The sequence below is a fragment of the Schistocerca serialis genome, chromosome 2 (assembly GCF_023864345.2).
Source record: "Schistocerca serialis cubense isolate TAMUIC-IGC-003099 chromosome 2, iqSchSeri2.2, whole genome shotgun sequence".
Lineage (NCBI taxonomy): Eukaryota > Metazoa > Arthropoda > Insecta > Orthoptera > Acrididae > Schistocerca > Schistocerca serialis.
The window spans coordinates 418318928-418345720 of NC_064639.1; the positions used below are offsets into that span (position 1 = coordinate 418318928).

At 41.2% G+C, this 26793-nt stretch overlaps 1 protein-coding gene across 1 annotated transcript in view; it reads left to right on the forward strand.

Annotated features, from left to right (window-relative positions):
• Positions 1-26793, forward strand: part of LOC126457269 (protein takeout) — a 66901-nt gene that overhangs the window by 33971 nt on the left and 6137 nt on the right. The window contains exons 4-5 of the mRNA XM_050093433.1: positions 10327-10460; positions 24685-24834. Of these exons, the coding sequence (XP_049949390.1) occupies positions 10327-10460; positions 24685-24834 (284 nt within the window). The remainder of the gene's footprint in view (positions 1-10326; positions 10461-24684; positions 24835-26793) is intronic.

Sequence of the window (26793 nt, forward strand, 5' to 3'; positions counted from 1 at the left end):
TTTACGTTAAGAGATGCAGGCGTTTTCAAAACCCGTCGCCAGATACCTTGCTTCAATTACTCAGTCTCGAAAATTAAGCAGATCATGAGAATATTCTCGTAGGAAAACCAAACTAAAAATAATTTCTCGTGCAAATATTTCTTATCAGTGAGCTTTGACCATAATAAAATTTGCCTCGTAAAAGTGCTCTTTTCTTAGATACTAACAAACTGTTAGGTACTGTGTTACCCGATCCAACTTTAGGGATATCATGGCAGGTGACTGCATGTCTGTTCTAAATATTTTATATCTTCTGACGATTCACAATTAAGTTTGCAAATAGTCTAAATTCCATATGAAACATGTGGCGATATTTTCGCCTTAGTTACTTCGAACTAATGAATTAGATGTCTCAGACAATAATGGTTTGAAATTCCGTCACTGCAGAGTTTCTTGTAATCTCTGAGTCCAGCCACTGGACGGGGAGGAAGAAATTTCATGGCTGCCGAAAATTTTTCCGAGGACAGTTATTGTGACATCTGCTACGTAGTTTCTCACATGGCAGAGCTACCCATGTTGTAATAACCACTTTCACTTACTTCTATGATTCACAAATACTTTGTGAACCACACAGTATAAATTATGTTCAGATCTGACAAAAACTCTAAACTTGAATTTCAGTTAAATTCATATACATTATTATAGCTTACAGAAGGTAACTGAAAAGCCTCCTCCTGCGCCAGAGCGTTATAAAATGGTTCAACTTCCACGTAATTGTAAAAGTGAAGCAGATATAAAGGCAACTCGCAACAATATCCACCGCTTGCTGAACTGTAAGTTTAGCTTCTTTTCGTTCTTTTCAGTATTAACAGCTATTTTCCAAATATATGTTTAATTTATTAAAAAATCTATTTTAGATTCAGGATAAACTGCGTAATTCATTGAAATCAGTATTCTACTTCACAGAAATCTTATTTTAAAACTTTTTCGAAACAGCTGCCTTGGTTATCATTTAATAAAATAAATGTTTAATTAATCCGTAAAATATTAGGAGGACAACAATCCATTACTAAATTTTAACAAAAACTAAATTTACTTAAAATCATAATCACTAAAAGTGAAAAACTTCTTTTGAACTGAGGTGCTGAAATTTACATCACAGATACAACACAAATAGCGATATTTGTTCAACTAAGGCAATAAAATAAACAAACATTACTTTAATATACTGTAGAGAGCAGAGCAACTTCTCAAACTGGTCAGCTTTGGGCACGCCTGCATACACACACACACACACACACACACACACACACACACACACACACACGCAATAGCTTCTGCTGCTTTAAAAATGAGTGTCTAACGACGTCGCTACTATATCTATTATCTATGGTGCTTACACAGTACAAGAATCATGTTTTTTATGACTCAAATGTAAATATCAACCGGAACTGTGACTAACAACAAGACATTAAACGACATAGTTTCTATGTTGGTCACAAATTTACTACAACACTGCGTGCTTCAATGGTCACCTCATCATCTGGTACAACATTACGCAAATTACTATATTACTGAGATAAAGAACGAGGCAAACAAATGTTTTGCAATACCGAGCACAGGGACAAATGGATCGTGTGTCGCCTTGTGCTAGGAAATTTTATGATGAAGATGGATACTGCTGTTGTTCCTCTCAGTGCAGGTTGTAACAAACCATGTGACACCATACATAGTCATAAGCAAGTACTTCCATCAACAGTACATTTGGACTTGCTGGTCACTTAGTTTGCAACCGTAGAAATTCATTTTCACATTTCACTAATGGCAAAAAGATTACGATCTACGTAATTTTCCACTGCTTATTTGGTCGTGCTTGCTGAAGTTGTACTGGACGTAATAAACAGTGACTAACGAAGAAAATGGTTTGAATTACTAATAGTAATGTGCTTTATAACTGCGTGTTTACGGATTTAATCTTCTAGCTTTCGTCTCGAACTTTGTGTTTTCACATCCGCTAACAGTCCACTCTAGTTACGAAAGAGATCTCCTTCAACATAACGATACTTGATGCATGGCATTCTCCAGGAACTCTTGAGTAAGAGCCCACTGACGTATTATATCAGGTCCCTTCTCCTGGCATTTTCCACAACAATATTTCGTGCGAAGGAAGCTTCTTTGAGTAATATTACCAACAAGGCTGATAATATTGTGAACTCATTCTCTACAGAAGAGTTCGAAATAGCTATCAAAGTGTGAGGCTCACGCAAGAAAACGTTTCATTAAAGCACTCCTTTTGTGACATCGCCCTTGTTGAAATCATCAAGCATGTGTCGCTTTAAGAAAAATCACAAGTCTTTTGGGATCGGAGTTTGGTGGAAAGTAAATATAAATGAAAACTAGTTAAATGAAAAGCGATTATAAAACTTGCCACTGTACATCAATCAAAGCTTAATTTCTTTCCATACCTGTAAATCGTGACAGGAAGGAGTTTCATGAACGAAATAAATTTCGAATCACATTGTTGAAATGACGAAGAGTGCACTAGGACAATTAAAAAGTTTAGTGAAGTTCCATAAAGCAGGCTTTAGTAGTCATTGTGACATCTACCTAGCTCTGCAAGTACCGTAAAGGATTGAAATGAAAAGGAAACGACCGGAAGTTGAGTCTCTCGTCCGACCTGCACAGATTTATACCCGGTGAGGTGTGGCGTGAGCACAAGAGCATATGGAAACAAACATTCTAAGTACTGCAAACTTCACGTATACAAATAGCGCTAGGACCCGCTTGTCTGAATTATTTCTTGTACTGTTGTGGACAATTTGGAATTGCTGCTCACGTCATTGAACGATACTGGCACACGTTCTAAAACATGGGTCTTTCACTCTTCCTATGAATGTCATACAGTCATTGATGCTTCCAGAGTTCTTAGGTTTCTTTCGAAATGTTATTTTATTACTTGCAAGTTTCTATAAGCCTTCTGAGTGCACAGTTACCCTACGGCATATTACTTTCATTGTAACTGTCATTCGCTTTTTCCAAAAATTCTTATTCTATTTCTCAGATAACTACAGAATGGATAAAACGGATTCACCTGATTTTGTTGAAGTACATCTATTTTATACTAATAATAAAACTGTAAAACTACCGCCGGCCGGGGTGGCAGAGCTGTTCGAGGCGCTACGATCTGGAAGCGCGCGACCGCTTCGCTCGCAGGTTCGAATCCTGCCTTGGGCATGGATGTGTGTGATGTCCTCAAGTTAGTTAGGTTTAAGTAGTTCTAAGTTCTATTTTCGGAAGATTACATCAATAACAGAACTAAGCTTCGCAATCTTATTGTTGCGAAAACAAACTAATAGCGAATTTACCTGTCTAGGATATACAAGTTTACCTATTTCGGTTTGTTCCTTAAAATTTCAATGATATCGCTTTGCTTCTTTCGATAGGTTTCATTTATATTCTTCGCTAGGAAAAACGAACTTATTAAGTTTGATGTAACTTCTGAAAATTTCCCGGCGTATTTCTTCTTCTAATAATTTTCGGCTCTGCACCCGGATCCTGTCTACAGTCTGCCACGATATTTCGGCCCAGAGACGTCCGACCACCTTGATGGGAGTAGACAAGTACTGAAGAGCCCAGCTAAATTCACGGTATTTGTCTCGAATCTCGCGCATGCAGTGAGTCAGGTAATGACATGCCCGGGACAGCCAAGTTGTGTGTGCTGCCCTCGGTGGTGGACGTCAGAGATGACCTAATCATTGAGTATCGAATGACCCCGTCGATCCCGTTGTGAGCGGATAATTTTAATTATTAGATTACTATTTTTGCCGGCCGATGTGGCCGAGCGGTTCTAGGCGCTTCAGTCTGGAACCGCGCGACCGCTACGGTCGCAGGTTCGAATCCTGCCTCGAGCATGGATGTGTGTGACGTCCTTAGGTTTGTTAGGTATAAGTAGTTCTACGTTCTAGGGGACTGATGACCTCAGATGTTGTGTCCCATAGTGCTCAGATCCATTTGAACCAGAGCCAAGCTTTTCGCTGGTAGACGGACGATAACCTAGGAATCTATTTTCCCAAGCAATCTGCCAATTTTAGAAGACACATTCCCGGCATGTGGAAGGAACGCAGTTGATTCATAGTCGTCATCAGCGTCCTCAGTGCGTTATTGTAGCTGTACATGGCCTTCATTACTTGACGTGAAGTGTAGCCATTCCCTTTAGAAACCTTCTCCAGTCGTCCGATATTACGTGTGCGCGATGTGTTAAGGTATTCAGAACACCAGCGGTTTCTGCGGGATGATTGCAGCTAGACGGCTGGAGATGCACATATGTGTGCGTGGGTTTTCTGGATTCAGGATGTCCCAATGACTCACTATTCTTATGGCGCACTAGCACTTTTAGGAAGGATAAAGTCGCATCTTTCTCAATCAGCATCGAAAACATGGTATTCTCATGGAATGAGTTTAAGTGACAAAGGAATTTCTCCTGTTCTTGCCAGCAGTGAGGCCGTACACTAAACGTATCATCTCCATAACGCCAGAAAACCGTGAGCTTTACAACAACAGACTCAAGCGCTTCCTCCTCAAAGTACCCTATAAAAAGATTAACCCCCTCAGGGGACAAAGGGAACCCATGGCGACGCCGTCTGTTTGTTCAAAGGATTATTTATTAAACAATAAGTAGATTGAGGAGAGAGGCCGTAAGTGTGGTGCTGCATGTGTAGGCCAGACGATACAAACTGTCCGGGAGCACTGTACAGAACACTTAAGTTCCATTCCAAGTCTTTCCTAACGTTTTGAGTCAATTTATTTGTTAATTTATTTTCCCTAAAATATTTGATGATCTGTATGGTGAGTCTGTCGTCATGCTTTCTTTAAATATATCCAAAAAAGTAGTAATCTCCTCTTCCTTATTGTGTCTGATAAGATTTGTATGTTCTGGTGATGCTGATGTTGAACAAGCGTTTCATGAGACCAAGCAGCTAAGACCATTAATTTCTCATTCAGCCCCAAGAACAGAATCAATGTACCCAGTCTGTTTACACACACAGTAAACTCTGTGCAAGTGTGACAGTGTCCTAAATATTTACGTAATATGTACCTGAGGTGGAACATCGGAACCAGCCCAGTATTCATCTAGTGGGATGCGGAAAACGTCCTAAAAATCATATCCATGCTGGCCGGCGCGCCGACCTTTTGTCGTAACGCCCGTTTCACACTGAGACACTGGTGACGGTCACCAGCGATGGTCATCTACAGAGATACATTCGTTTGAACTGGAGCATTCACACAGGGATACTACACTTTCTCACCGAGTCACTGTGACGCAGCAGTGACTCACCCTCGCCACATGTGACGAACAAGGTCACTGTATTTACAGCAATCACCACCACACATGCGTTGGTTTGAACTGGAGTGTTCACACTGGAACACTGACCACAGACACAGCCCTGCCATTTTACTAACTTATCATCTGACAATACCTGCGGTATCGGATACCAGTGACCCGAGAGTGTTCACCACAGTTACCAGTGACCACCAATGGCGAGCGTCACCTGTGTCCTAGTGTGAAACGGGCCTTAACTCGATCCAGAGCCGGTATACTCCCTGTCCCGGAAGCGGTCGCCTGAATACGTGTTTGCATGTTCTAATAAACTTCATCGTGACTTCTTAATTCCCAAAAACCTGCAATTTTCTGAGGACCTAATGTTACCGGTACAGACCTTCTACTATCACATATCGAGTTTATAATTTAATACGAAACATAGTTGTCTTGTTATATTCATTTGTTCTGATATATTTGGTACATGTTTTCTACATTTCCGCCCCTCGCCTCGCTTCACCGTATCCGGCAGTGTGTCGGCAGTTCACGTGTGGCGCACGTGACGACCACGCGGGCAGTCAGCTGAGCGGACAAGTGTGCCGCGGCTGCAGGCGAGGCGAGGCGAGGCGAGGCGAGGTCATGGCAGGGGCCGGCGGCCGCCACGTCACGCTTTCACAGCTCGCTCACCCACCCACCCAGCCACCCACCCGTCAGGCCGCGCCGCTCCGTTCCACCTGCTGAATTTCTCCTCGCGTTTGCCCCCTATAGCAGCCCAAGCTCTCCCAACACTTTTCCCAGAAGGGCCCTATTCGCCGGTTTACAGGCACTGGTGGAACCGCACATTGCTCTGAGTTTTCCCTGCACAGAGTAGGTCACTGGTCAGAGAAATTTCTCTCACTGTAAACACAACGTGCTCTTCCACTGCGGCCGATGAAATCGTATTCACATTACTACACGGTTAAGCGATTGCTTACGCCATTACACAGGGTGTGACACGCAAAACCAGCCGGTAAAGTCAACACGTGAACCTAAAATGAAATGTAATGTAATGTATTGAATGTGATTACTCACCACTGAGAGTGTCCTCCCTATTTCAGCATACATGTGAGCACGCTTGAGGAGATTCATATACACCCGTGTCAAATCTTGTGTTGTGAAGCTATTGATGACATCCTGAATCCCAGTATTGAGTTCTTGAACTGTGAGTTTTTTTTCCTGTATTCTTCTCTTTAACAGTCCCCACAAGTGAAAGTCACAGGTGAACAAGTCCGGTGACCGAGGAGGCCACAAGTCTTTGCTGATTGTCCTCTCTGGCGTAAACATCTCATGCACACAGGACAATGATGTAACTGATGTATGGCATGTTGCACTGTCCTCCTGAAAGCAACAAACCTGACGTTTCTCTTCTGTCTAGTTTGAATAAATCACCAACAAGGTTCTCAAATACACGCCACTGTTCACTATCGTCTCAAAGAATATGGGCCCCACAGCGCGTGTGGCGGAAATGGCAGACCAAACATCAATCTTCTCGTCATGCAAAGGTACCTGGTGGACAGCGTGTGGATTTTCTGTCGATCAATACCGATTGTTTTGGGAATTTATGTAGCCTCGTCACTCATGATGAGCCTTAGTGGGTTCAAGACGCCACAGGCAACCTTTCCTAATACCCATGAACAGAAATCCACTTTCTTCTGCAGGTCAGGCTCCTTCAGTTCTTGCACAACACTTACCCGGTACGGTTTTACCTTATGTCGCCTTGACAGACGTCTGTAACTTCTCTCATCCGAATGAACCTTTTGACTCAATCTCCGCCGGCCGCGGTGGTCTAGCGGTTCTAGGCGCGCAGTCCGGAACCGCGCGACTGCTGCGATCGCAGGTTCGAATCCTGCCTCGGGCATGGATGTGTGTGATGTCCTTAAGTTAGTTAGGTTTAAGTAGTTCTAAGTTCTAGGGGACTGATGACCACAGTAGTTAAGTCCCATAGTGCTCAGAGCCATTTGAACCATTTTTGACTCAATCTCCTGGTTGACTTACGAGGACTTCATGTCATTATCTTATGTGCCAGCCTCTTTAATTCAAGTGTGCAGACAGGTGGTAGACTGGTCCTGGGAGCTTACTGAGCCCACCCTGTACGCCACCGTTTTTATAATCAATTCCTGTGTGGTCCATTTGCTGGCACAGAACGCCCTTGAAATTTCTCCTAAAACAAATTCTTTGTTTTCACAAAAGATCCAGTGCGAATGAACACTTCAGTGGCAAAACGCTCCAGGGACGAATACGCTGTTATCACACTCTCACACTAACCCGGCTTCACACAACGAGGCGCCGGCCGGAGTGGCCGTGCGGTTCTAAGCGCTTCAGTTTGGAACCGCGTCACCGCTACGGTCGCAGGTTCGAATCCTGCCTCGGGCATGGATGTGTGTGATGTCCTTAGGTTAGTTAGGTTTAAGTAGTTCTAAGTTCTAGGGGATTGATGACCTCATAAGTTAAGTCCCATAGTGCTCAGAGCCATTTGACCCACACAACTAGTTTCGACAAGCTCCACTGGCTGGACTGCAGCTGCCTAACACAACTACGAAGTTTCACGCAGTGTAAGTGCAGCAGAGGCAATGGTTAGTTCTTGTGCGACTGTTGGGCGGCATTTCTCGTTTTCCATTATTATCGACGCCCACTCACTGGAACGTTACCGCTGCGTACAACGGGCCACTTTTACATTCCACATCCTGTATGTCTTTACACTCCACACCGCGAAGCACAAAGTAGACATAAACCATAGAATGGAACTCAGAATCTGGTAAAAGCGAATGATGAAATGTTTTTTATATGGAGACTTATGAGGTCTGGTCGAGCTCTCACACATAATATCAGCGCTAATGTGTGCCAAATACAACGTCCACCCAAATTCTGCTCTCATAGCTGGAATGTTCTCTGTGGGTGGTCCTGTCTAGTCTAAAAATTGGTTGGGAAATGTACTAATCTATGTATATAAAAAAATATAAACCCTTCCTAAACTGTTTTGTAACATTTAAGATGTGTGTGTGTGTGTGTGTGTGTGTGTGTGTGTGTGTGTGTGTGTGTGTGTGTGTGTGCGTGTGTGTGCGTGAGGCTGTGTGTGAGGGGTCGGGTGGGGGTGGGGGGAGCATGATACGCCAACCTCTTCCTCTAAATCTGTATCTAACTTTGAGGAATGCGGGTTTTGCAAAAAGATCAGAGATGGTTGGCTACGATTATGCTAACACAGGAATATACTTTTCATACATATACTGTATACTGAACTTGTAGTCTTACATTATGCTTTCCCAAGTAGCCAAGTAGTCTAACACAGCACAGTCGTGCACTGATTAAAACCCTGCACTGGATGTTGAACAAACTCAGCTCGGCTTCACATCAGACTACCCTGATGTTCTTTTTTTTATCACCTCACGGGAGGGAATGCCGGAATGATCTTGAAAAACGCCATGGCTGCTACTCCTCCACACCCCAAAGCCCCCCTCCACTGCCCTCACACACCAACACACCAATCATCTTTTGACTAAGACAGACATGCTATAATGATACTGACAAATTGCCACCGTCCTCCATTCCTTGTAGCATCTGGTGGTACAGGCATGCTACAATATCATAAATGATAGAGGACTCGGAAGCTCCTAAAATCCTTTGTCACTGAATAATTTACTAAAGAGTACACGACACACGAAGTGGCCTGTCTAATGACATTACTGAAAAAGAAACAGGAGTCGACGGGAAATAGATAGGGGTCCAGTACTAAAATCAGAATCTAAGAGCTTTGGTAGGCTTAAGATCAAATAAGGCGGAAGGGATAGATAAAATTCCATCAGAATTTCTAAATTCATTGGGTAAAGTGCCCACAAAGCGACTATTCACATTAGTGTGTAGAAGATATGAGAGTGGCGAAATATATCAGTCATACAATCCTGAAGATAATAAGAGGCTACAAGCATGAGAAATGTCGCAAGTCAGTTTAACAGCTCATGCATCCAAGTTGCTGACAACAATAACACATAGAGAAGAATAACACATTGTTTACAGAGATGTTTTGTTACCAGCATAAATAGGTGCCAGTCAACCAGTTGAATACTGCCTCTATAGTTAGAAGCTTTGCACTGAAACATAAAACGATTGAGTTAATACTATAAATTTTACTACTGTCTTAGTTAAATACTATGTCGAATCGTGAGAAAGTAGTTCTATTGAGGGGTCCCAATAATAACTGAAGTGCTGTCGTCTGTAACGAGAATTTGTAGGCCACCATTATCATCTAACGAGACTATGTAATGGTGTCATTGAGAAACTCATTACGAGATTGAACTGTGCCTTTGACGGTGAGCCTCTAGTATTTATAAACTGTATTTCGAGAGCAGAGCGAATGAACGGTAATAAAGAGTTTGTCGAGACCGCACGCGCAAGGAAAAATTAAATGAAATGATCGTGTGGTATTGATGGCCAGGAGGCCCCATCCTACGAAGTTCGGCAGCCGAGTTGCAAGTCTTACGAGTATTTCAGGTGACGCCACCTTGAACGACTTTCGTGTCGGTTATGATGGAATAATGGTGAGGACAACACGACACCCATTCCACGAGGGGAGAAAAACCCTCCAGTTCAACAACTGCGCCAGACCCTTGTTGCCTTATATAGGCGTTGCCGGGCGCAGTCCCGAATTTTGCTTGTTTACATATCTCCGTATTTGAATACGCATGTCTACACCAGTTTCTTTGGCGCTTCGGTGTCGTTAACACCTTCAGTTACTAGCTGTAGAGGTGCGCGCACTGATTGCAGCCTATGTACGTAGCATTGAAAGGTGAGGGATTGATATATAAAATATATTTTGTGTAGAGGATATTCATCAAGGGAAGTACTGCCCTCCACCACAGCTTTTAAAATGTAATGCACTGTTAGGAGTGTAGGTAACACGGTTGAACATTCTAATACGATAGCACCACTCCCCGCAATGAGCGCGCTCGGATTGCGAGGTGAGGTACTGAGTGGCTGACTGTGCGGTGTGCCGGCAGGTCCGACGTGGACTCGCTGCAGTTCCAGCTGAGCTTCGTGGTGCCGCGCATCTCGGCGCGGGCGCGCTACCGCAGCTCCGGCGTGCTCATCATGGTGCAGGCCTCGGGCGGCGGCGACTACTGGGGAGAGTACGGTAAGGCTCAGCTCGCTCACCTGCCAGCTCTGCGACACCCCAGTGTTCCGTGGCCACACAAGCAATAGTGTCTGGGTGATGGAAACAACTGAAGCTTGCACATTTCATACAGGAGCAATACTCTGAAATGGCTTGACATTATGAAATTCAACTGTGTTACGGTGTCAATATTAATTATTATGTCACATAAAATATTAACCTTATGAGTTTCTATCAAGCTTTAATTGAAAGCCTGACTTCTTGTGTATACTACTGTAATGATTTTGCGCTTGTTAAACTAACCTCTAACGAAATATGCCACTTGTCGCTGGAGCTTCAGTTTACGTTTTATTGATCCTTCCTAATTAACACTCGGGCCGACGAGCAATAATCAGGCTTAAACTCCACCATATTAGTTATAAGATATTTAACACTCTCGCACAGGCAGTTGAATACATGTCTAGCTATGCTCTAGACTCATTTCTATACTACCCTTAAGCCCTTGAAGCCTCTGTCAAAACTGCTTTGAAAACAGTATTCAGGCTTAGAGCTATGTCATGTAAACAGACACTTTCGTAACGACAAAGGGCATAAACGAATCAGGTTTCAAAACAACAAGTTTTTTTTTTCAAAATGTCTGTAAAAGATTTTCTGGGAATTGAGTGTGTGTGTGTGTGTGTGTGTGTATGTGTGTGTGCGTGTGTGTGTGTGTGTGTTCCACAGTTCCTCCTAGAACACTGGACTGACTTCAACCAAACTTGATACACGTATCCCTCACTGTCAGGCAACAATCGCTGTTGAGGTAAGAACGAACTACCGTAGTACAGGAGATATGACGTCATAGAGCCAGAATAACACATACTCAAACACTACACAAAATGCTTATGTACATATTTACACTTGACAACGAGAAAAATTCTCGAAACGCGTCGTTAAGCATGAAAAAATACGTAACTACCGCAATATTTCATTATTTAAATAATGAATCACAGCTGCAGGCCTTCCAGAAACATTGGTGATGACGTCTGAAATTAAGTCAAACGTTTCTACTTCCGAGACAGTTACCAATTCCAGTTACAGCAGCGGTTTTTATTATATAATAAACCTTTATTAGATAATAATAAAGGCCCTGGCATGTCTTGTGATGCCTGTTGAGTACATGTATCATCCATTAAGTGCGGATATGCATGGGGGATATCCGATACATAACTATTACAGCTTAAAACATTACTTCCCACATTTCACACTATTTCTTAAAGTCCCTTCAAAAGTGTAAAAATGGGCTTCCACAGTATTAAGAAATGTATTAGTTCCTCCCACAGACTACTGGCTTAATTAACTTGAGGTAAAAGTAAAAATTCTCATACTCAATCTTGCACAGAATCAACCTAAACATGCATTATCAACATGGTTTGTGTGGCAGTGGGGAAGCAGGGAGGGAGGGGAGGGCAGTTCTGCTACTGATCCACAATGTACCTTCCACTACACACCATATGATGGTTAGTGAGGAACAGATCTGGATATAGACGAGTGACTGAGCATTCACGACTAACTAGTTATTCTTTTCAGTACAAAAACAATAAAACTAAACAGTGCCTGGTTGAAGTTTCTCAGAACCAAATCTGATAATGTGTTCTTTTTTTCTGAGTTCAAATAGGCTTGTGATAGTTAAACTCCATCTTCTTTGACACGTTAAGTAACTATTGCTATGTTGTAACATTGGACTTCAATCCCAAACAATATACCAAAATTTAATTCGCTCTGAGATTGATAGGTGTGGCGAGTATGTTGAAAAAAGTGACGTACACAGTCTTTCACAGTCTAAATCCCAAATTATGATGTTCACCTTCTCGTTTCTAGATCTCAAAGTATAAAGACTAAAGTCAAATTTAGCTGATGAAATGAGTTTGTAGACTCCAGATATGCCAAGAAACCTCAAACAGCAAAATTTAACATGAATTGAAATTTCAGTAAATGTTGCCACTTTTGCATATGGGTGTCCAAATTCAGGCTTGTTGTGTACATAGGTTTTAAAATAGGAACTCCAGATTTTTTTATGTAGATGTCAACGAGCTGTGGCAGATGAAAGGACTGTTCAACGCAAGTGAAGGCAGTGGAAAGAAGCAAATCATATACGAAGTAGGATTTAATACTTGTAGCCCCTATTTGTCTGCTGTAGCACCTACTTGTCTCTACTTTTCGATTCTCTGTAGCAACTTGCAATTATTTTTCTATCTTTCAGTGCACATGGAAATAATATGCTTGATTTTTCAGGAATATAGCTAAGCTGCGACCAAGGGAACAATGACAAAGGCAAAACTCATGAAGAAAATGACAAACCAGAAATAAATACTTGCTTGCTCTTATCATTGATAAGTGAGATATATTTTTCCTGTGAAACATTTGTTCAAAACACAGAATGCTCGTCCTACCAGCACTGTTGAATAGCTTGAGTATCTGGTTTAAGTTTCGTATCCAAAGAAACAAAAAATCTCATTAAAAAGTATGAAATTATGAGACTAGAGGTGAAATTTCACTACTGCTAATACTCACATCTGAAGACATCCACGCTATATTAGCTTTCAGGACTGACAGATCGGGAAAGGTTAAAAAGGAAGGACAAGTTACCCAGAGCCCAGGATGAGAGGGCCCACTAACAGTTCTTTTCCCAGGGAGGAGAAGATCCTGTTATTTATTTATCCCATTGCAGCCTGTAACCTGCACTTTAAACACAGTATATATTATGCAAATTATTACTATCAGCAATATTTTGCTTGTTATACATTAGCAACTAACAATCTTGGCAACAATTGACCTTGGTAACTAATTATACAAAATGCATTATTACATCCAACACAATACTATTTCCCATCACCATAATTATTTCCACTATTCCTCAGAGAAGAGAGAGAAATAGAGTGGGGAAGATTAAAAATGAATGATATGTTACTCAGACCCCAAGTGAATCACTCATCCTGGAGTCTAAGTGACCTGCCTTTCATTTTTAACTTTCCATATTCTCATTCCTGAAGAAGCAGGTTTCTTACTGAAAGCTAGGATGCTGTGTGTATTTTTAAATGTGTCTATTGGCAAAGCTGTCATTTTACCTTCTGAAGGTATTTACAAGGCAGTCATTCCGTTTTCTGATTTGAGTTTTCAATTGACAGTTGAGCCAGACATGGATTCAGATAGTGTGTCTGTGCTAGGCAGGGGTCTGAAGGCTATTGTAATAATACCTCTTATTTGTAATTTCCAAAAACCATGTGTAATTTCCTGTTATGCTGTATAAACTGCAATAGCACTATTTCCTTTTCAGTATTTTCACATTTTGGCTACTCATTCACTTCTTTCCAATCCGCAGTGTCTTTTTTGCCTGAGTGACCAGTACTGCTGGCTTCCTTTTTTTACCATGTGTTTTCATGATGGGGTTGAAGCTCGTTAAACTGAAAACATCAACAAATGAAAAGAAATCCTAGATGAGAACGATATCGTTATAACAATCAGTGATCCCATCATGATGTACCAAACAACTACATGGAAAATTATAAAACCCCTCAAAGTTACCAGCACTTATTTTCAATCAAAGTATGTGGCACAAATATTCCAAAACACTAAATTTAAATTGTTTTCTATAAATGCACAAACCCAACATTAATTAGAGCAATAGTCAGCTTCAGAAATGCATCATATGACCACTTAGCTAGATATATTCTTACATTATTACACAAACTGTACACTTTCACAGAAAACAGAAACATACAAAACTCCAATGAACTAACAGAAAAGACTTAAGCATACCACCAACAACAAACCCTGTACCTTTGATATAACCTACATGGTGGACAAGAAGTCCCCATACCCTTTAGTATTGAATCCTGATTTATTTGATTTGATTTGTTTTAGTACAAGTACTAACTAACGCATTAAGTGTGCAACATTTCAGTATGTTCCCCACCATGCTGTAAAGACGTTTTCATACACCTCTACGTTATTCTTAACAAACTTTTTAGCATTTCTAGTGTTATTGTGTGAAATGCCTCAACAGCATTGCACAGTTCTTAATTTATGTAAAAGCATGCATACACATGTGCATTAATGACTCCCCACAAAGAGATGTAGATGTAGATGTAGATGTAGCTGTAGAGTGATGAGATCAGGAATTCCTGGTGGCCATTTCAAGGAAGCTGGTGTTGCTGATGGACCACAATCCATCCGCTATTCTGGAAAATTGTCATTTAGGAACTCATACACTTCAAAGACGTACAGTCCAAGCAGATGTTGTGATGTCATCGCTGCTCTATTACTACATGAGGCAGGTTCTTTTCTAAGTCAACAATGTAATGAGGAATCACTGTGGCCAAAATAACAATATTTCTAACACATGAGTTTGGTAAATGGCACACTGATCTAGAAACATAACCTTTGGATGGTTCATTGCATTTGGTAACTGAGTTAACAAAGCACAGCATGCTAAAATGCACACATTCTAGTACATATGCAATAACTAGTTTATGAATATCAGTTGAAATTGTGTGACCTTAAAATCTTTTCTCATGTGATTCTTTATTGTTGTCCTTGGTATACAGAGTTCCAAAGCACATTTACATGTTGACTTCATAGGAGATCGTTCATTCAAAGTAGGGACTCCATCACCATGTTTCTTCTTCCACCCTGTGGCCTGTTTTTAACACTGTGTGAAGCAAATGCTCGTCTTTGTCAATCCATTTGCCTTCTACAGTGAGGCCTTATTAAATCTTTCCTTGAATCCTCTCATTATCAATCTCATTGTCTGCCTTGTGTTACATCAATCATGCAACCACACACTTGTCACTAGGCAATCCTTCCCATGGGCTCACCCATTAGTCACCTACTTGCCAACATGTTTCTCAACCACAATGAAAACAAAATATTCAATGGAACTATTCACTACTGGCCATTAAAATTGCTACACCAAGAAGTAATGCAGATGATAAACGGGTATTCATTGGACAAATATATTATACTAGAACTGACATGTGATTACTTTTTCACGCAATTTGGGTGCATAGATCCTGAGAACTCAGTACCCAGAACAACCACTTCTGGCCGTAATAACGGCATTTATACGCCTGGGCAATGAGTGAAACAGAGATTGGATGGCGTGTACAGGTACAGCTGCCCATGCAGCTTCAACACCATACCAAACTTCATCAAGAGTAGTGACTGGCGTATTGTAACAAGCCAGTTGCTCGGCCGCCATTGACCAGGCGTTTTCAGTTGGTGAGAGATCTGGAGAAGCAGGGCAGCAGTCGAACATTGTCTGTATCCAGAAAGGCACGTACAGTACCTGCAACATGCGGTCTTGCATTATCCTGCTGAAATGTAGGGTTTCGCAGGGAATGAAGGGTAGAACCACGGGTCGTAACACATCTGAAATGTAACGTCCACTGTTCAAAGTGCCGTCAATGCGAACAAGAGGTGACCGAGACGTGTAACCAATGCCACCCCATACCATCACGCTGGGTGATACGCCAGTATAGCGATGACGCATACACGCTTCCAATGTGAGTTCACCGCGATGTCGCGGATGCGGCCATCATGATGCTGTAAACAGAATCTGGATCCATCCGAAAAAATGACGTTTTGCCATTCGTGCACCCAGGTTCATCGTTGAGTACTCCATCGTAGGCGCCCCTGCCTGTGGTGCAGCGTCAAGGGTAACCGCAGCCATGGTCTCCAAGATGATAGGCCATGCTGCTGCAAACGACGTCGTAATGTTCGTGCAGATGGTTGTTGTCTTGCAAACGTCCCCATCTGTTGACTCAGGGATCGAGACGTGGGTGCACGATCTGTTACAGCCATGCGGATAAGATGTCTGTTATCTCGACTGCTAGTGATACGAGGCCGTTGGGATCCAGCACGGCGTTCCGTATTACCCTCCTGAGCCCACCGATTCCATATTCTGCTAATAGTCATTGGATCTCGATCAACGCGGGCAGCAATTTCGGTATACGATAAACCGCAAACCCCATAGGCTACAATCCGACCTCTATCAAAGTCGGAAACGTGATGGTACGCATTTCTGCTCCTTACACGAGGCATCACACCAACGTTTCACCAGGCAACGCCGGTCAACTGCTGTTTGTGTATGAGAAATCGATTCGAAACTTTCCTCATGTCAGCGTGTTGTAGGTGTCGCCACCGGCGCCAATCTTGTGTGAATGCTCTGAAAAGCTAATCATTTGCATATCATAGCATCTTCTTCCTTTCGGTTAAATGTCGCGTCTGTAGCGCGTCATCTTCGTGGTGTAGCAATGTAAAGCCCAGTAGTGTACATCCAAAACAATACAAGGATACACACCAGCACTGCTACCTAAATGACATTGTTTGTTAGGTAGATGATACAGACACCTGGATAAAACACCAACACAGTGACATAAACATAGTCCATCCTGAAATTAAGTTCATAATTGAGACAGAAGCAGACAGGATGGTAAAATTCCTAGACATCGCCATACACATTATAAACAACAACCATAATTTTGAACTATGCAGTAAATCCACAACTATTCACAGCCAGTCCAATCACCCATTGCAACACAAACATTGAAGTTTTATATCCATACTATACAGGTCACATTAGATATGTTCAGCTACACACAGGAACTAAACAAATACATCAGAGAGAAAGGGTAAAGAATACAAACAAAGAACAAATTAAACAACAACATTTTAAAAAAAGCAATTTAAAAGGAACAAACCAATGACAACTCACCAGCCAAAACAAGGACCCAGGAGCACCAACACATAGAGACACAGGGAACATAGACGAGCGGAGGCAATATCAAGGAACATTGCACAGCACATACAAATATAAAGCAACAAAAACATCCCCAAAGTAGGGAATTTACTGAAGATACAAGGACTATAAATATCATTCTGCACAAACAACGAGCACATAAAAATCTCAACACCAACATGACCTGCACTGACAAATGGGAAGAAAAGCTAGAATCTATCAGCTAACTTGCAGTTCGTACCAAATTGTCGACTCAGGGCAAACATGCTGCACATTTAGCTGTCCTTCACATCTCAGAGCCTTAAAAAGTCATAGTTCACACTCCACTTTTGCAGATCATCTCACAGAGGAAAACCACTGACCAAATCATATTGTAATTGATCTATACATCCTCAGAGAAAGCAATAGTCTCTACCAAACACTTACAACAGAGGAGCACTATCATATACAAAAAGAAGTTTCATTTCATTTCATTTTTTAGTGGTCCTTCTAATGATTTGTAGCACAAGGTATACAACATGTTATAAGTCATTGTGATTTATGATACACATTTTTAAAATGTAGAAGAATATTTACATTGATTTAGGCTTGGTATTATCACAGCTGAAAATTCAGTTTTCATACATAATATTTAACACAAGTGATTCCATCAGCTTTTCTTTTTACATACAACTTTTGATAACATTTCATACATTCTTCTGTTAATATTTGGCAACAAATTTTTATGTTTCAGGATATTCACCTATACTATAACAACACGTTTGCAATAAATATTTATGGACAGTAGTTTTAAATTTTGAAGAGTCTTATATTGATTTAATGTTACTAGGTAGCTTCTTGTATAACCTGTCTTTTGTTAGCAGTCGTCCATTCTGTTTTAGTGTGGTGTATGCATATTGAACATGTATATCCTGCTTTCTGCTTATTTTGTTCAGATGGATACTCTGGGTAGTTGATACAAGATTGTTGCTATTTTCTAAGATTTCCTAACAAATATTATTCCTTGTAAGATATATACACATGGTAGTGGAATAATATGAAGTTTATTAAATAAGATTCTTGAGCCAGCATTTTCTATGGCCCTTACAATTCTCTTTTCACATATAAAACAACTTTTGCAGGCAGATGGATTGCCCCAGAAGATTATGCCATGCCACAGTAAAGATTCTGCCTGGGCCAAGTATACATTTTTAGTGTCTCTTTCAAAGTGCAACCAGAGAGAATTTTGATAGTACAACAAATGGTATTTAATTTATTTATAATGTATTATGAATGTTGGATCTATCTTAGATCTTCTTGGGTCCATGTTCCAAGAAATTTTGTAGAGCTTACATTTTCAAGGATTCTGGTAAACGGCTCTATGTCTGGTGTTATGTACATTTATTTTGTATTATGTGTAAGTGCATTGTAACCGTTTTTTCTGTGTTTATTACCAAATTGTTTCCAGGAAGCCAGTCTGTAATGTGGGTGGTACACTTTTTAATCCCATTCAGTAATTCTTCTCTGGTCCTTCCTTTTATTAGCACATCTGTGTCATCTGCCAATTTTTTGCATTTATGGCGTGGACTGGTCGGTTCTAAATCATTTACAAAGAGTAGAACCAGAATTTGTCCTAGAATGGAGTCTTACGGTACATCATACATAATGCTCTGCTTTTCTGAGCAGTAGGACATTATCTTGTACCTTTCTTGGTTAGCAAGCTCAACTACGTGCTCTATATTTTGGAGATATGATGAGTCCCTAATACGTACCACTTCAAGTTTCTTAAGCAAGGAGTTGTGATTGACGACAATGAATACTTTAGAGTGGTCTAGAAATATGGCTGAGATATGCTCTTTGCTATTGCATTTAAGGCCTCATTTAGGAATGCAGCAATATCAGTCTCAGTAGATTTAGATTTTCGGAGTCAATGTTGCGTATTTTAGAAGTAATTATTTTTTCTATAAAACTGATTAGTCTTTTATAACAGGTTTTGGTAAAAACAGATAGTAGTGAAACAGGCCTGTAGTTTGATACTTCTACCTTTATGCCTTTCTTGAACAGAGTTTTTACTTTTGCTCTCTTTAGTTTTTCTGGAAACATCCCTTCTGATAGAGAACTGTTACAAGTGTCGACAAGTGGCCTTGCTATGAGGGGAGCACATTTCTTCAAGATGTAGGTTATTGTCAGTATCAACAGGGAATTTGGGCTTCAGTTCTTTGATTATAACAAGTATTTCCTTGTCACTGGTAGGGTATAGGAAAATAGATTGATTGTTTATAATACATGTGGATTGATTTCTGGGAGTATTCTGTAAATTTTGATTTATAAGATGTTCAGCTATCTGTGTAAAGTAGGAATTAAATTTCTTTCCAATTATTGTAGTTTCAGTTATCACAACTGATTTCTCCATTAGGCAATCAATATTATTGAAATCTGTCTGTTTGCTGCAGTTTCCTTCCTTACAATATTCCATATGACTCTCATGTTATTAGCAGAATTTTTTATGAATGTGTCATTTGCCATTATTTCTGCTTGTTTGACAACATTTTTTAAGATCGTTTTATAGGTTTTGTAATAAGTATAAATCCTGGTGACGTGAGATGTTTGGACAATATGTATATTAATCATTTTTTGTTTGAGAGTACCAAAATCCCAGGACTGGTCCATTTATTTTTTGTTTTCCTTGTGAATAGTTTCCTCTGTGTTGGAGAGAAGCACAGATCAAAATATGTGGAAAAATTACTGATAAAGTTATTATTCTCCATTCTGGGTTTGCGGTTAAAAATCTCTTTCCAGTTTTCTCTGCTCAGGTAATAGAGAAAGTGATTGATACTTTCATAACTATAGTTTCTGCTGGTGATTGTTAAGCAGTGTTTAAATTGCAGCTCAGTTTCTGTACTCAGAGATGCAAGATACACTCCTGGAAATGGAAAAAAGAACACATTGACACCGGTGTGTCAGACCCACCATACTTGCTCCGGACACTGCGAGAGGGCTGTACAAGCAACTATCACACGCACGGCACAGCGGACACACCAGGAACCGCGGTGTTGGCCGTCGAATGGCGCTAGCTGCGCAGCATTTGTGCACCGCCGCCGTCAGTGTCAGCCAGTTTGCCGTGGCATACGGAGCTCCATCGCAGTCTTTAACACTGGTAGCATGCCGCGACAGCGTGGATGTGAACCGTATGTGCAGTTGACGGACTTTGAGCGAGGGCGTATAGTGGGCATGCGGGAGGCCGGGTGGACGTACCGCCGAATTGCTTAACACGTGGGGCGTGAGGTCTCCACACTACATCGATGTTGTCGCTAGTGGTCAGCGGAAGGTGCACGTGCCCGTCGACCTGGGACCGGATCGCAGCGACGCATGGATGCACGCCAAGACCGTAGGATCCTACGCAGTGCCGTAGGGGACCGCACCGCCACTTCCCAGCAAATTAGGGACACTGTTGCTCCTGGGGTATCGGCGAGGACCATTCGCAACCGTCTCCATGAAGCTGGGCTACGGTCCCGCACACCGTTAGGCCGTCTTCCGCTCACGCCCCAACATCGTGCAGCCCGCCTCCAGTGGTGTCGCGACAGGCGTGAATGGAGGGACGAATGGAAACGTGTCGTCTTCAGCGATGAGAGTCGCTTCTGCCTTGGTGCCAATGATGGTCGTATGCCTGTTTGGCGCCGTGCAGGTGAGCGCCACAATGAGGACTGCATACGACCGAGGCACACAGGGCCAACACCCGGCTTCATGGTGTGGGGAGCGATCTCCTACATTGGCCGTACACCACTGGTGATCGTCGAGGGGACACTGAATAGTGCACGGTACATCCAAACCGTCATCGAACCCATCGTTCTACCATTCCTAGACCGGCAAGGGAACTTGCTGTTCCAACAGGACAATGCACGTCCGCATGTATCCCGTGCCACCCAACGTGCTCTAGAAGGTGTAAGCCAACTACCCTGGCCAGCAAGATCTCCGGATCTGTCCCCCATTGAGCATGTTTGGGACTGGATGAAGCGTCGTCTCACGCGGTCTGCACGTCCAGCACGAACGCTGGTCCAACTGAGGCGCCAGGTGGAAATGGCATGGCAAGCCGTTCCACAGGACTACATCCAGCATCTCTACGATCGTCTCCATGGGAGAATAGCAGCCTGTATTGCTGCGAAAGGCGGATATACATTGTACTAGCGCCGACATTGTGCATGCTCTGTTGCCTGTGTCTATGTGCCTGTGGTTCTGTCAGTGTGATCGTGTGATGTATCTGACCCCAGGAATGTGTCAATAAAGTTTCCCCTTCCTGGGACAATGAATTCACGGTGTTCTTATTTCAATTTCCAGGAGTGTAGTTCCGAATCAATAGACAACACTGTGCTACAAAAATGCCTGCAACACTTAACGAATTATACAAAGACGTTTGCTCATAGAAAACATAGTATATCAAAATCTTTATCCATATGAAAACATCTTTTTCTCAACTCCACTCCTCCGGTCACGTTCTCTCTCTCTCTCTCTCTCTCTGTCTCTCTTACGCGCCATCGGGCACACACACAACAAATAAGTTTCTCCCTAGTAGATGCACCACGAAATATGGCAACAAATGTTTCAACATTAGCACCACGCTGGACAAAAACAAAGTGAGAAACAAGTGACTCTTAACAACAACATTGTGTCTCCCAATGAGTATGGCGATGTAAGTTTACTCTAAGATCTCATCCTGTGTGTCAAAATGTGTGGTAACAGGCGAGGGCGATCTATATAAGTATGTAAAAGTGTGTGTAATTACAATCAAAGCAAGAAACACACAAATGACTCACAAAAAAAAACGGAAAACGTAAGTACAGGGCTTATACCACTGCTACTCTCAAAAAGGGTAAACGTTGTAGGTGACGCGCTGTAAAATCATAAAACTGTACGAAACCACTTTCTTAATGAGTTTAATTTCAGGTGATTAATGAAACAAAACATAAAATGTCACGTGTTATAGTTTGCAATTTTAAAAAGATAGCCATGAACTGTGTATAATTTTTCACAGAAATAGAGCAAATATACAGATGACACGGAGTAATAAATGTCTGGGTAAATAGAAAAAAAGAAATACATTGTGTTTTGCGGACGTTTGAAAACCCGTATTTACGTTATTGCATTTTTATCGTCTTTTAATTCCTGGTATTTTTTTTAAATCGATTGGCGGGTATTTAACGTTGTCTTTAGTAAACCAACAGCGTACCTCAATGCTTATTTGTTCTTATTTCTCTTAGTTCTTTTTACTTCTCTTCTGAACTGCGATCGCTTTCTTTACTTGCCCTAAATTTTTTATCATCGCTTTGCAATTTATAGATTTTGTACTTCCTAAAATTTTGTTTACGTTTTCTACTAAACTTTAGCGCAATCGTCTTCGCTAATAATGACCTGAACTCTTGTATACCCTTGCTTTATGCTCCAATATCTACATCCGCAGGACGAAAAGCACACTTCACCACACATTGCGGAGTATAGACGCAGATGTGAATTCTACAATTTTGCCTAACCAAATGTATTCCAGAAGTTGCATCCCTGTGTGTCTCGGGTTATTCCGCATTCTAATTTTTTAAAAGCTATAACTATAACTGCCTTCGTGTGGCAGAAAACTGTCTTCTTCTTTCATTTACTGTTTCCTGTATTCTCTCACTACCTGCATATCCTACATTGCGCTTGAATGTATTTATTCCAGTCTTCTATTAGTCGATCCACTCCTGTCACTCTCTCTGTCTATCTCCTCCTCACACTCACTCAGTCCAAATGCTCCTTCCACCAATGGTGGCTGCTTAGAGGAGGCAAGGGAGGCCCGGCCTCCTCATTTTTCTGTGGTAGAACTGATAGTAGTAGCGGCAATAATAATTTTTAAAACCAACTTTTATGCACATATGTCAGTGATTGTAAAAGACATTAGCCTGTGTTATTTCTTCTAAACCGCTGCACTAGAGTGCAACTGAAAGCGTAAAAGCTTAAACCTAACCGTGGCGTGGAGGCTAGGCACATTTCAGTCCACCAGTTAAAAGTCGGTGCCATGGTAACCATGACGTCACTAGTGCACCGATGCGGCAGTTTCTCACTCATCTTGGCATTTGACGTCACGTCTCCTGGCCTACTGGTCTTACTATGATGTAGTTTCGGAGGTATGTTCAGTGGCGTATGTGGACCCTGTCTGCGAAACGTGTTGCGAGTTAGTAGCAATTAAGTAATAAATTAAATGCTCATCCCTGATGCTCCAGTATTTCATGTATCTCGTTTTTTGTGCTGTCATATCTCCTGAACTATGCGTCATAGAGTTATATGATTTTGGTGGTTCATTCCTGAATACCATTTGGAAAAAGGTTCGCGAGCACAGTTAGTAGTAAAGAAGTAATTAAATAAAATGTCATGCTTCAGATGGCCTTTTGCTCTATGAACAGCAAAGATGTAGTAAGCGACTATTTCCCTTTCATTGTTTTGAGAGGGGTGTCAGCGACAAAAGTTTTCCTAAAGGTTTTAAATTATGTGTAAAGTAAGTTGCGACTCACGAAGTGCTCTCATTCTCAAATGTTGGGTGAATAAAGTATGGGTATTCGCACATCGCGGGCTACACTGCTTTCCCATCCCTAACCCAATTCCTTTGATAAATAGATGGTTCTTAGCCCCGCAACGATTCTTCCCAGACAGTAAGTGATATGTGCAATAAGTTTGATTCATATCGGTCAAGTAGTTTAGGAGGAGATGTGAAACACATACGCATAGATGTATACATATGTACATCATTTTTATAATATGTATGGATTAACTAGCCTTACTTTCTCTTCCCTCTCCAGTCTCAATGATAATATGAGTATTATTCGCTTTAAAGGCGGATTAATATTGAAAATCCTATACTTCTTCAATTTTTATGATTAATAGTTTTCGAGTAATCCTCTTTCTGTATACTGATTGAAAACGAATCACTGAATCTTGAAATGTTAAGGAGCACATATTTTTTCAGTACTTAGTGAGTTAAAAACCGAAAATGCTTTCGGTATGCAAGACTCTCAATATTCGGAAACCATAACTGATAATTGCAACCAGTGGTCGTTATATTCATATCAGCATATATATATATATATATATATATATATATATATATATATATATATATATATATGTGTGTGTGTGTGTGTGTGTGTGTTATTACATGAAGCTGTGCGTCCGGCTAGTCGCGCGTCTTTCATGATCAATCGGTTTCGTTGGCACTGAGCGCAAAATCATTGTTCCTTGAACACAACCGATTTCTTTTGGCAGTAAATATCAACTTTTCATGCCTGTAATGATGCTTATAGACTGAATTTTGTTCTTCGTAAATAACCGCTTCACAATGGATGTAGTATCCCTGATAATAGAAATGCAGTAACCAGTGATCTTTACGAGATGAAATTGCGAACTTTAAAAACTTTTATGTTGTCAGTATGATGATAATAATCACGAGTGTCGTTTTTTTTATTTCAGAGGGTGTGAAGGCAAAGGTATACTTCCGCGCGCGGCCCCAGGAGGTGCACGGCCACGAGTACCTCACGGTGGAGGACCTCAAGATGGACTTTGCTGTGCGCAGCATTTCCATGGGCGTTGAGAATCTGCATAACGGAAACACCGTGCTGCGTAAGTTCAATAGTTCGCAAAAACTTTGCGTTAATATATGAGCATTCAAGCAATCCTGTGTGTTCCCAGAAAAAAGTGTGGCTCGAACATTGCAGAATCACTGCAAGGTGATTATCATTTACTGATATATCATTTTTGCATATGATAAATCGCAAGAGTGATAAATATTCTAATAATTTCGCCATAAAGCAGGATCAATCTCACTGTGGTAATACAGAATTCATAAAGTGGTAGACACACAGCATTGTTGCAACCTATATCAGTCATGCAAGTGCCAACCGATATGGAGCAAGAAAAGGGAGGTTAATATTTAACTTCTCCACAACGCTGAGGTTATTAAATGCCAATAAGGATATGGACTGAAATTGTACTGCACTAAATTCTTATGTGCTTTCTTGTAGTTCTTCTAAGCCATATGTTCACATCAAAGCAGTCATTTCAACATTTTTGTATTTTATTTTTTAATATTGTTTGAAAGCTTAGTGTCTAATTTGATATACAGATAAAATGCTGAGAGTGGCCGCTAGGGTATCAGATTTTGAAATATGAAACCTCAAAAAATGAAGTATGTTTATCCTTCGTTAACTAAGAGAAATCATTGTTAACAATGATTGTAACAATGGAGACGTACGGCACCGAAATACATGCCCTCGAAATTCGAAATGTAAGCTATGGTGTACCGTATACCGTTGATGTATTTTCTAGAGCCGCAGTCTTCAGAAAATGCTAGCTACAAAGTTAATTTGTGTACTTGTAACATAACGCTCAAGATACAGTACAGGGAAAGTTTACGGTTCTGGCCATTTCATCTTCCAAGCATACAAATTAAAGCCTTTCGCTTTCCTTTCCTGTCTGTAAGTGAATGTTAAAATCAAGAACTGCTATAGGGTTATTGACAAGATATTCAATAATAGAATGAGTCAAGCGGAACGTACGGGTATGTAATTTGTAAATATTTCGTGAAAATTGGCTGGACTATGATGAGTGCGGGAGGGGACTGCCAAGGGGGAGGTTACCATGAGAAAAAGATTGAATAATCTACGAAAGGATAACGTTCTACGAGTCGGGGCGTGGAATGTCAGAAGCTTGAACGTGGTAGGGAAACTAGAAAAGCTGAAAAGGGAATGCAAAGGCTCAATCTAGATATAGTAGGGGTCAGTGAAGTGAAGTGGAAGGAAGACAAGGATTTCTGGTCAGATGAGCATCGGGTAATGTCAACAGCATCAGAAAATGGTATAACAGGTGTAGGATTCGTTATGAATAGGAAGGTAGGGCAGAGGGTGTGTTACTGTGAACAGTTCAGTGACCGGGTTGTTCTAATCAGAATCGACAGCAGACCAACACCGACAACGATAGTTCCGGTATACATGCCGACGTCGCAAGCTGAAGATGAACAGATAGAGAAAGTGTATGAGGATATTGAAAGGGTGATGCAGTATGTAAAGGGGGACGAAAATCTAATAGTCAGGGGCGACTGGAATGCAATTGTAGGGGAAGGAGTAGAAGAAAAGGTTACAGGAGAATATGCACTTGGGACAAGGAATGAAAGAGGAGAAAGACTAATTGAGTTCTGTAACAAGTTTCAGCTAATAATAGCGAATACCCTGTTCAAGAATCACAAGAGGAGGAGGTATACTTGGAAAAGGCCGGGAGATACGGGAAGATTTCAATTAGATTACGTCATGGTCAGACAGAGATTCCGAAATCAGATACTGGATTGTAAGGCGTACCCAGGAGCAGATATAGACTCAGATCACAATATAGTAGTGATGAAGAGTAGGCTGAAGTTCAAGACATTAGTCAGGAAGAATCAATACGCAAAGAAGTGGAATACGGAAGTACTAAGGAATGGCGAGATACGTTTGAAGTTCTCTAACGCTATAGACACAGCAATAAGGAATAGCGCAGTAGGCAGTACAGTTGAAGAGGAATGGACATCTCTAAAAAGGACCATCACAG